Source organism: Neolamprologus multifasciatus, chromosome 22, assembly GCF_963576455.1.
Source record: "Neolamprologus multifasciatus chromosome 22, fNeoMul1.2, whole genome shotgun sequence".
Taxonomy (NCBI): Eukaryota; Metazoa; Chordata; class Actinopteri; order Cichliformes; family Cichlidae; genus Neolamprologus; species Neolamprologus multifasciatus.
In genome coordinates, this window is record NC_140459.1 from 19935427 (window position 1) to 19947946 (window position 12520).

The following is a 12520-nucleotide window of genomic DNA, read 5'->3' on the forward strand; positions in this document are numbered from 1 at the left end:
ATTTTCCTCAGTCGAGTTACAAAGAAGTTAATTTTAAAAGAAAAGAAATAAATCATAATAATCTAGGGTGCTCAAACTATAAACATAAAAGAATGAAAAATATGCAAGCCAACAAAAAACAAACACATTTACTAATAAACACATTTTAATGTCTTAATAGTTTATTTACTTATTTGTCCTGCCAAAATGAAAGCGAGGATCCTTCTGTGTGGAAGGACTTTGTTCTCTTTATGTTAGATTAACTCATCTGTTTTACTTTTCCTTTCGTAGCTCTGACCTGTTTAATTGTTCATTGCCTTGATAAGGCTTTTTACCATGCAATAAATATATATCTACATAAAATATAGAGTCACGTTCTCCTGAACGTGTCAAGAGGAAATGACTGTTCAACAGTTAAACAATTATGAATTTCTTTGGAATTGGATTTTTTCAGGCTTATATTTAATGTTAATGGAGAGTTTTGGTCCATCTGACCAATGATATCACACCAGCAGTAAAAACACCCACTCAGGTAGCTATAAAAGAAACCATCCTACATAAAGAAGCTTCAGCAGCTCCTCATCATACTGTGAGACTTAAAGCTTCAACATGATCTTGCTCCTCTTCTTGTTTGGTCTGGCTCTGGGTGATCCTTCCGAGTCTCCTTCTGATGACAATGAAGTGAAGCAACAACCTGGTAACCGTCCCATTTTCTGGCTCTTATTTTCCCTTATTTACTTTTACCTTTATTTGTGGTTATTATGTTAGCAAAAGATCATTTTATGTGGATATTTGTTTACCTTATGCTCCTCTTCTTTGTAACTGTGAATGAGGGAAAAGCTTTTGCTGAATGCATTTGACCAGTGGCATTATTTCAACTGTGCAGCCGTGCTTCTCAGCAGCACATAAAATAAAGCAGTTACTCGTTTCAATACCAGCAGAGCATTTTCACCTCTGTTTCTGTGACTCTGAGAAAAAAAATCTCTTCAACATCTTAACAGTTTCATCCAGCCCTGAACTCTGTTTTCCTTTCAGGTGAACGGAAATTTAAACTGCAACGTGGAGACTGTCCCATGTTCTGGTGGAGCTTCAACAACCGCTGCTACAAATATGTCGCCACCCGCATGACCTGGGCCGATGCAGAGGTCTACTGTTTGTCACAGGAAGCCAACCTGGTGTCCATTCGCAATACAGAGGAACAGAGTTTTGTGAAAAACCTGATCGAGAACTTTGACCACGCAGAGGGACTCACCTGGATTGGACTCAGTGACAAGCATAAAGAAGACACCTGGATGTGGTCCGATGGTTGTCCACTGCATTTTGTCTACTGGAGTCCAACACAACCTAATAATCAGGGAGGAAATGAACACTGTGTTCACACCAATGTAGTATCAGATAAGAAATGGAATGACTACTCGTGTGCTACCAATTTACCATATGTTTGTGCAACACGCATTACCTGTCCTTAGAAGCACCGAACCTTCTGTTCCTGCTAGTACAATGCTACAATAAAGATGTGAATGCACACTGTAACCTGTCTTTTGTGTGTCTGTGCAAAAGTCATTAAATTTCACTCACCTTGATTTTCATGAATACAGAATCATCCACTGGTAGCTCAGATGGTGGATCACAGGGAATATTTACTCATTGTGTTAATCTCACAGCTAATGTTAATATAATGAGGAAAGAAACACCCAACATCTATATTAAACTTGTTTTTTAATTGTTTTGCTGATAAAGCCTTATTAAAATAAAATACAGTCAAACTAACAATAAATTACTTGTACAGTGACTCTAACCTGAAAGCACCAAAGAAAGAGTTCAGCACATCTAAATAAGAGATGTTGCTTTTGTCACAGTCCTGGGTCAGTGACCCAATGTTACTACTATTATCTTTAAGTTTTATCTTGGTTTATTACTACCAGTGTTTTGGTTTCAGTTTTGTATTTTGAGCTCCCCAGTTTATCTTGGGATGTGACTTCTAGCTCTTAGGTTTTGGTTCCCATGCTTCCTCTGTTCCTTGTCTAGTCTGTGGCTGTGTCTCAGTTCAGGGGCTGCATTCTTTGGAGGCCACATTTGAAGGCTGATTACGTCACAGCGACGTGACAAAGGCTGTCCAAATTTGAAGGCTGCTCCAAATGCGGCCAACAAATGCATCCCCCTTTCCCCCAGATTTGAAGGATGGGTCGGGTGTATGCTTCATGGCCCAACCTGGCTTTTTATAAATAATGGATTTGTATTTATGTTGATGTTTGAAGTCTGAACACTCCAAGTGCACATGTTTCTAACGTTTGCATTAAAATGTACTTTTTCAGAGCCAAATGTTCCAGTTGAGTTCTGTTAGATCTGCTGTAGAGTTGTGATAAAGAGCTGCACATAAAAATAAAAAGGAGCACACAGTTATCATCTGTGCATGAAATCACTCACTTCTAAAGACACACTTACTCTTTGTTTTCATTTATACTTCCCAGTTTGTAGTAAGAATGTGTTTAGAGCACAGGATATAAATTGTATTTACTCTTCAGGGTGAGACTACATGCTTTTGATGTAATTTTAATTTACTGTTTAACATTTAGCTAATTATTGATTTCAACCCAAGCTAAAATGCTGCTACAGACAAGTCACCAGTTAGCAAACTGAACGTTCGGCATACAGATATATTTAACTAAAGAACTTTTTATGCAAAAACGCTGATAAACTCAATTTATTTGAGTTTTCTTAACTTGGAAAAACTAAGTAAGCTGGAAGTTTTGCTTCTCATGGATTATTGATTAAAAGTATTGACATAATCATCACCTCTTGTTTCTGAAACTATGTTCTGGGATAAAACTAAACTTCCGTGAATAAGTGAGGGTTAACGAATTAAATCAGTCAGTATTATTAAGTAGATTAACAATTATTACTCACAAACATAAGTTAGAAAGATTCAATTTCTATCAGTAATTAGTTATGTAATGTACTGAGAAGTATTGGGTGGACTTCACCTTATTTGTTTTAGTATTTCATAGCCTTTAATATAAGGGACTATTTACTAAAACTATGTAATAAAATTTACCTAAACAAAATCATTGCAAATTGTTACAGATTTACTGGTTAGATTCTATCAATTGTTTTTACAGTGTATTCTTTACTTTAATTGAACATAAATGAACATTCAGATTAGAAGAAAGCTTTAAATATCCTAACTTAAAAAAAAGTCACAAAAGGAAGAAAAAAAAACATTACAACTTCATATGTATTAATCTTACAACTAACTAACAACAACTGATGACAGCCTTGATTTTTATTGTCTCTAAACAGGTCTGCCACAATCAGGGCATTCATATTCTCATGTTCTTTGTTACATAACACATTGTTTCGTATTCATTTACTGGAAAGGATTGTAAACTTCTATATCATCTTCCTGACATTTGCTGATGTGTGTGTGTGTTTTTTTTTATAATACAATCAAACCATCTCTGATAAACCACGAAGTTCTGCTGAAACGGCCAGAGCTCAACAAGTATCAGTAAATAGCAAAATAATATTGCTGTGTGATGTATTTGAGTTGTTTATGGTTTTTAATAAAAAAATCATGTGTCCTGAATGGATTTTGTATAAAAGACTTTAAACGCAAATGTGATCTTACAAATAAATAATACTTTATGTTGCAGTAAACCATGTACAACAATGTAAAACTGCACAAAAAATAGAGTTTTGTTAACTAGAGAGTTTTGCAATGACATGTAGCTTCTCTCACATATAGCTTTGAGTTTTTGGTCCCTTTATGAACTGAATAGAATGTGTTTATTCTATTCAGTGCTTCTCTGTCTGTTTTCCACTGACTCTGTATCATGTTTAGTTATGATTTTCAGTCTGTGTCATCCATGCCATGTTTTTCTAGTTTTACTCTTTAGCTTGAGCTCTGTCTCTCTGTGTTAATCCTTTAAAAGACCGGCAGGGTACCCAGCTTCTCTCTCTCTCTCCCTCTCTCTCTCTCTCTCTCTCTTTGTTCTACCCCCAATGCGAGGGAGTAGTCAAAGTCAATCAATATTGAATCGGTGTGCAACTTTGCCAAAACAATGTCGGACTCTGTAGTTTTCTCTGGTCCCCTCCCCAATCAGACCAGGAGTGACATGTTTAGCCGCATGTTCTCCTTAAATTGCTGGCTGTCTGAGTGGTGTCCCAGAAACGATGTGGGCTTCATAGATAATTGGCAAACCTTCTGGAGGAAACCTGGTCTTGTTAGGAGAGATGGCATCCATCCCACTTTGGATGGAGCAGCTCTCATTTCTAGAAATATCGACAAATTTATTAAACCCCTCAAAATATGACTATCCAGAGTTGGGACCAGGAAGCAGAGTTGCAGTCTTACACGCCTCTCTGCAGCTTCTCTCCTCCTGCTACCCCCCCAAAAACCCATCTCCATAGAGACTGTGTCAGCTTCCAAAAAGACAAAAAACAAACTAAAAACCAGCAACAAACAACTTAAACATTTACAAAGAAAGAACAATACAGTATCCACATCTGAACCAAAGAGTAAAACAGTGAAATGTGGATTATTAAATATTAGGTCTCTCTCCTCCAAGTCTCTGTTAGTACATGACTTAATAATTGATCAACAAATTGATTTACTCTGCCTTACAGAAACCTGGTTGCAGCAGGATGATTATGTTAGTTTAAATGAATCAACACCCCCGAGTCATTCTAACTACCAGAAATCTCGAAGCACAGGTCGAGGGGGCGGTGTGGCAGCAATTTTTCACACCAGTCTATTAATTAATGAAAGACCAAGACAGACTTTTAATTCATTTGAAAGCCTGATGCTTAACATTGTCCACCCCAGCTGTGAAACTCAGAAACCAGTCTTACTTGCTATCATCTATCGTCCACCTGGGCCTTACACAGAGTTTCTGTCTGATTTCTCAGACTTTATATCTGATTTAGTTCTGAGCTCAGATAAAATAATTATTGTGGGTGATTTTAACATCCATGTTGATGCTAAAAATGACAGCCTCAACATGGCATTTAATCTGTTGTTAGACTCAATTGGTTTCTCTCAAAATGTAAAAGAACCCACCCACCACTTTAATCACACTCTAGATCTTGTTTTAACATATGGCATAGAAACTGAACATTTAACAGTGTTTCCTGAAAACCCTCTCCTGTCTGATCATTTCTTGATAACATTTACATTTACAATAATTGATTACGCAGCAGTGGAGAGTGGACTTTATCAAAGTAGATGTCTTTCTGAAAGCGCTGTAACTAAGTTTAAGAATATAATCCACCCACTGTTATCATCATCAATGCCCTGTACCAACACAGAGCAGAGCAGCTATCTGAACGCTACCCCAACAGAGGTCGATTATCTTGTTAATAATTTCACCTCCTCACTACGTACGACTCTGGATACTGTAGCTCCAGTGAAATCTAAGGTCTCTAATCAGAAGTACCTGACCCCGTGGTATAATTCTCAAACACGTACCCTAAAGCAGATGACTCGTAATCTGGAGAGGAAATGGCGTGTCACAAATTTAGAGGATCATCATTTAGCCTGGAGAAATAGTTTGTTGCTTTATAAGAAAGCCCTCCGCAAAGCCAGAACAGCTTACTACTCATCACTGATTGAAGAAAATAAGAACAACCCCAGGTTTCTCTTCAGCACTGTAGCCAGGCTGACAAAAAGTCAGAGCTCTTTTGAGCCAACCATCCCTTTAACGTTAACTAGTGATGACTTCATGAACTTCTTCACAAATAAAATTTTTATCATTAGAGAAAAAATTACCAATAATCATCCCACAGATGTAATATTATCTACAGCTACTCTTAGTACCATTGATGTTAAGTTAGACTCTTTTTCTCCAATCGATCTTTCTGAGTTAACTTCAATAATTACTTCCTCCAAACCATCAACGTGTCTTTTAGACCCCATTCCTACAAAACTGCTCAAAGAAGTCCTGCCATTGATTAATTCTTCGATCTTATATATGATCAACCTATCTCTAATAATCGGCTATGTACCACAGGCCTTCAAGGTGGCTGCAGTTAAACCTTTACTCAAAAAGCCATCTCTAGACCCAGCAGTCTTAGCTAATTATAGGCCAATCTCCAACCTTCCTTTCATATCAAAAATCCTTGAAAGAGTAGTTGTCAAACAGCTAACAGATCATCTGCAGAGAAATGGTTTATTTGAAGAGTTTCAGTCAGGTTTCAGAGCTCATCACAGCACAGAAACAGCTTTAGTGAAGGTTACAAATGATCTTCTTATGGCCTCTGACAGTGGACTCATCTCTGTGCTTGTCCTTCTTGACCTTAGTGCAGCATTCGATACTGTTGACCATAATATCCTATTAGAGCGATTAGAACATGCTGTAGGTATTACAGGTACTGCACTGCAGTGGTTTGTATCATATCTATCTAATAGACTCCAATTTGTGCATGTAAATGGAGAGTCCTCTTCACACACTGAGGTTAATTATGGAGTTCCACAGGGTTCGGTGCTAGGACCAATTCTGTTTACATTATACATGCTTCCCCTAGGCAGCATCATTAGAAGACATAGCATACATTTTCACTGCTATGCAGATGACACCCAGCTCTATCTGTCCATGAAGCCAGATAACACACACCAATTAGTTAAACTGCAGGAATGTCTTAAAGACATAAAGACTTGGATGGCCACTAACTTTCTGCTTCTTAACTCAGATAAAACTGAGGTCATTGTACTCGGCGCTGAAAAGCTTAGAAATATGGTATCTAACCAGATTCTTACTCTGGATGGCATTACCTTGGCCTCCAGTAACACTGTGAGGAACCTTGGAGTCATTTTTGACCAGGATATGTCCTTCAACGCACATATTAAACAAATATGTAAGACTGCGTTCTTCCATTTGCGCAACATCTCTAAAATTAGAAATATTCTGTCTCAGAGTGACGCTGAAAAACTAGTTCATGCATTTATTACTTCCAGGCTGGACTACTGCAATTCATTATTATCAGGATGTCCAAAAAACTCACTGAAAAGCCTTCAGTTAATCCAAAATGCTGCAGCAAGAGTACTGACAGGGACTAGAAAGAGAGAGCATATTTCTCCTGTTTGGGCTTCCCTTCATTGGCTTCCTGTTAAATCCAGAATTGAATTCAAAATCCTGCTCCTCACATACAAGGTCTTAAATAATCAGGCCCCATCTTATCTTAATGACCTTGTAGTACCATATCACCCTATTAGAGCACTTCGCTCCCGCTCTGCAGGCCTACTTGTTGTTCCTAGAGTATTTAAAAGTAGAATGGGAGGGAGAGCCTTCAGTTTTCAGGCCCCTCTTCTGTGGAACCAGCTTCCAGTTTGGATTCGGGAGACAGACACTATCTCTACTTTTAAGATTAGGCTTAAAACTTTCCTTTTTGCTAAAGCATATAGTTAGGGCTGGACCAGGTGACCCTGAATCCTCCCTTAGTTATGCTGCAATAGATGTAGGCTGCCGGGGGATTCCCATGATACATTGAGTTTTTCCTTTCCAGTCACCTTTCTCACTCACTATGTGTTAATAGACCTCTCTGTATTGAATCATACCTGTTATTAATCTCTGTCTCTCTTCCACAGCCTGTCTTTTATCCTGTCTTCCTTCTCTCACCCCAACCGGTCGCAGCAGATGGCCGCCCCTCCCTGAGCCTGGTTCTGCCGGAGGTTTCTTCCTGTTAAAAGGGAGTTTTTCCTTCCCACTGTCGCCAAAGTGCTTGCTCATAGGGGGTCATATGATTGTTGGGCTTTTCTCTGTATCTATGAAGCGCCTTGAGGCGACATTTGTTGTGATTTGGCGCTATATAAATAAAATTGAATTGAATTGAATTGAGTAACAGCTCAAGCTGACTTAATTCAGGTGATTCATGGCCAAGGTCACAACAAATAGACCTTGGGGGACATGAGTGCCTAGGTTGGCTGAGCATTTGACCTTGACCTTCATTGTTAACACCCATGCTTCCAAAAGTTGACCTTGAAGGAAATGTCAAGATGTTCGACTAATGCCACTCTCCAGTGATATGCAGCGAGTGCTACGCTGTGGGCTCTTGCTGAATGAAGCTAGGACAGCCACTGATGTTTCTTCATTAGTGACAGTTTGCTTGCGTCCACATTTTGGCAAATCCAACACTGAACCAGTTTCACGAAACTTAGCAAGCAGTTTGCTAACTGTAGCATGGGAGATGGGTGGTCTCGTAGGGTGTCTTGCATTGAAATCTGCTGCGTTCACCAGATATCAACACAATTTGGATCCGCTCCTCACGTGTTAACCTCTTCGACATGCCAATGGCTGTGAACAAAGAGAAACTTGTAAATAACTCATGAAAGAATAAAGTTACGTTGAAACCAAGCACACCATTGTTTTTCTTGTGACATTACCAATAAGTTTGATGTGTCACATGGCCCTCTTCCTATTGAAAAAACAAAAGTTGTATCCAAGATGGCCGACTTCTACACAGCAAATTCAAAAGTGTTAAATGTTTTGGTGTTAGTAGTCTTAGAGTTAATTTTACTCTAAGTAGAGTCACATTCTTTTAATGTAACTCTGAGGTGTAAAATGATAGTAGTTAAAATCGAGTGTTAAAAATGAGTGTTTCTATTTCAAATCTGGAGGTGTTACAATGGAAACATTAACTCTTGACCTCTTAACTCTGAACTCCTACAGGGGCTATGACACTAATAGAGTAAATTCACAGACTCCGCCCCCAGCACGGCTCCAATCGAAGCTGAAGTGAAGCCGTTTCAGAACATTTTTCTCTACATATTTGAGTTGTTTGCCATGCTTGGTAAGTCATGTTTTCAAAGATTGTTTCAATTATTGTTATTAGCTTTTACTTCTGTGGCTCTTTGGAGTTGAGACAAAGCTGTGTGAAAGGCATTAGCCATGTTGCTCGCTGATAGCATAATATTCTGTTTTAGCTAGCTGAAAGGTATTGTTTGCGGGCAAATACCACAGCCTTGAAAAAAAGCTTGCATGTGAATTTTCAGTCAAATTTCTTGGTCAAATACACTTAAAACAATGTCTAGAATGTGAAATGTTGATATAATGGTGCTACTTGAAGCCTGAAAACGATCTCCCATAAAAAACGAGCAAACAGCAGTAGCAGACGTCCCGACTGAGTTCTACGTTAGCACTTAGATTCCTCCAGAGTTTTGTGCACACGGTTTAGGTAAAAATGAAAAAGGTTGAGGTTTTACATTTAGTTCAGTATTACCTGTTGTCTGTGTCCTTGTCTTTTGGGAAAATACTTTACACAAGTAATGGCTCAAAAAGGATTCCTTTTTTTTTTTTTTTTTACTGTGCTCCAATTGATTTGTGCCATTAATTAGTGTCAACTAATTTTTATTCAATCTCCACATAGGATATGCTTGTGAAGATGGAATATGGGGGAGAGCAGAAGTGCGTTGAAGTTCCACAAAGTGATGAATGAAGGACGTGCATATTGTATTTTGTATTTATTGAAATAAGTGATGAGAATGCTGTTATTTGCATTTACCAGCTCACCTATGTCAGACCTTTTGATAAACGAAATTCTAATGAAAGTGAGAACATGTACACTGTTACATCTTTCAGAAAATGTTTTGAAATTGTGGTGCACAGTTCAGAATAAATGTTTTTCAAAAACCAGTGCGTCTTTTTAGTAAATGTTTATTTCCAAAAGAAATTTCTAGAAGTTCAGAACAGTAAAATTCCCACTTTTTAGAATTAATTAGAAGATAACTCTTACGTAGTTAAACTAAAATACTCTTTGAGAGTTAATATATAAACTCTTAACACCAAGTGTTAAATTATCAACTCCAGAGAGATTTGGTGTTTAACACTAAATCAGAGTTAACGTACCAACTCTCCAAAAAGAGTTAAATTAACACTCTCTGGTGTGGACCCATATAGACACTTTAAAAGTGTTGAAATCAAATCTGACAGTGTTAATTTGGACATGCTGGATTTGCTGTGTACATGGCCACCATGGTCACCACCCATCTTGAGGAGTTTGCCCCCTCACATATACTAATGTGCCACAAACAGGACTTTAATATCACCAACCATTCCCATGTCATTACGGTGTATCCATATAAATGGCCCACCTTGTATTTAATACCCAATATTATGAGCATGCTTTTTAAACATGAATTTCACAATTCATCAAAGGACATTATGGTTTTTGTCATTCTAATATTTTTGAAGGTGCCTATGGTAAGTATCTCATTAACATTTAGTTTGTTCTGGATTTAAAAAAAAAAATCATAATCTTGTTCCTCGTCTTCTTTCTGTGTTTCCTTCAGCTGACCATGGAGCTAAACTACTATGTGGAAACTGTCCCACATTCTGGTACAGCTTCAATGGCCGCTGCTACAAATATGTTTCTGCAAGCATGGCCTGGGCTGATGCAGAGCTCCACTGTGTGTTTGGAGGAACATCAGTTTGTGAAAGTCCTGATCAGCAACTTTGACCCCACTGAAGGATACACCTGGATTGGACTCACAGATCTCCATAAAGAAAGAGGCTGGATGTGGTCTGATGGTAGTCCAGTGGATTTCACCTATTGGACTTCAAATCAGCCAGACAACATGGGAGGAAATGAACACTGTTCATAAAAACTTTGGTATGAAGTGGATTGACAATCGATGTCCTGAAAGTTTTCCCTTTGTCTGTGCAACTCGCTGTTCTCAGTAACTGAGATTCTTACATATTAAAGAACTAGTAACAGATCATGATCAATTAGAATGGTTACACATTTTGCGATTACTTACATATTCAAAGTAACTAGGTGTGTTGAAGTTAATGAAATTAACAGTAACTCTGAGTGTACATAGCCTGTCATGTAACATGCAAACAAATTTGTATGTGTAAAAAATTACACCTGTTCTAACCTACATCTGTACAAAGATGACCGAGGCTGATCTTGGTTAACTAAAAAAGGAAGAGTATGAAGATATTTCAGTTGAGCTGATTCCAATAAAATGAACTCTGTCAACAAGTGGATCTTTGTGTGTTTGTGTAAGGGAGTGATCAGTGGTTGTTTTGACACGGGGTGCAGCAATATAATATCCTGATAAGTGCTATTAATAACTACTGATCAGTACTACTACAATTTGTAGTTATGATAATTAAACCTTTACAATACCAGAGAACTTTTATTGTCTCACTTCCAGGAACGTTAAACACGCAGAAAGGGTAAACAGTCAAAATCAACATTTTAAGCCATATGATGATGATAATGCTATTGAGAAAAATCTACTTATTGGCAGCTCCAGAGGTCACCTATTATTTTTCCGCATCATAACAAAATCTGAGCTATGAACTAGCTCAATGGTACACAGCAAATCCAGCATGTCCAAATTAACACTGTCAGATTTGATTTCAACACTTTTAAAGTGTCTATATGGGTCCACACCAGAGAGTGTTAATTTAACTCTTTTTGGAGAGTTGGTATGTTAACTCTGATTTAGTGTTAAACACCAAATCTCTCTGGAGTTGATAATTTAACACTTGGTGTTAAGAGTTTATATATTAACTCTCAAAGAGTATTTTAGTTTAACTACATAAGAGTTATCTTCTAATTAATTCTAAAAAGCAGGAATTTTACTGTTCTGAACTTCTAGAAATTTATTTTGGAAATAAACATTTACTAAAAGACGCAATGGTTTTTGAAAAACATTTATTCTGAACTGTGCACCACAATTTCAAAACATTTTCTGAAAGATGTAACAGTGTACATGTTCTCACTTTCATTAGAATTTCGTTTATCAAAAGGTCTGACATAGGTGAGCTGGTAAATGCAAATAACAGCATTCTCATCACTTATTTCAATAAATACAAAATACAATATGCATGTCCTTCAGTCATCACTTTGTGGAACTTCAACGCACTTCTGCTCTCCCCCATATTCCATCTTCACAAGCATATCCTATGTGGAGATTGAATAAAAATTAGTTGACACTAATTAATGGCACAAATCAATTGCAGCACAGTAAAAAAAAAAAGGAATCCTTTTTGAGCCATTACTTGTGTAAAGTATTTTCCCAAAAGACAAGGACACAGACAACAGGTAATACTGAACTAAATGTAAAACCTCAACCTTTTTCATTTTTACCTAAACCGTGTGCACAAAACTCTGGAGGGATCTAAATGCTAACGTAGAACTCAGTCGGGACTCGGGACATCTGCTACTGCTGTTTGCTCGTTTTTTATGGGAGATCGTTTTCAGGCTTCAAGTAGCACCATTATATCAACATTTCACATTCTAGACATTGTTTTAAGTGTATTTGACCAAGAAATTTGACTGAAAATTCACATGCAAGCTTTTTTTCAAGGCTGTGGTATTTGCCCGCAAACAATACCTTTCAGCTAGCTAAAACAGAATATTATGCTATCACCGAGCAACATGGCTAATGCCTTCCACACAGCTTTGTCTCAACTCCAAAGAGCCACAGAAGTAAAAGCTAATAATAATAATTGAAACAATCTTTGAAAACATGACTTACCAAGCATGGCAAACAACTCAAATATGTAGAGCAAAATGTTCTGAAACGGCTTCACTT

At 37.6% G+C, this 12520-nt stretch overlaps 1 protein-coding gene across 1 annotated transcript; it reads left to right on the plus strand.

The window, feature by feature from the left end:
* Positions 1-588: 588 nt before the first annotated feature.
* Positions 589-1606, plus strand: LOC146493399 (lactose-binding lectin l-2-like). The gene is made up of 2 exons (XM_085149123.1): positions 589-676; positions 1015-1606. Exons 1-2 carry the CDS (start codon positions 589-591, stop codon positions 1446-1448), a joined length of 522 nt encoding a protein of 173 aa, XP_085005249.1. The 3' UTR covers positions 1449-1606.
* The last annotated feature ends 10914 nt before the right edge of the window (positions 1607-12520 follow it).

Excerpts from the sequence above, each read along its gene's own strand:
- LOC146493399 (XM_085149123.1), top strand. The coding sequence starts at position 589 with ATGATCTTGCTCCTCTTCTTGTTTGGTCTGGCTCTGGGTGATCCTTCC. Across the intron at positions 677-1,014 it reads TGAAGTGAAGCAACAACCTG|GTGAACGGAAATTTAAACTG; the intron begins GTAACCGTCCCA and ends TTTTCCTTTCAG.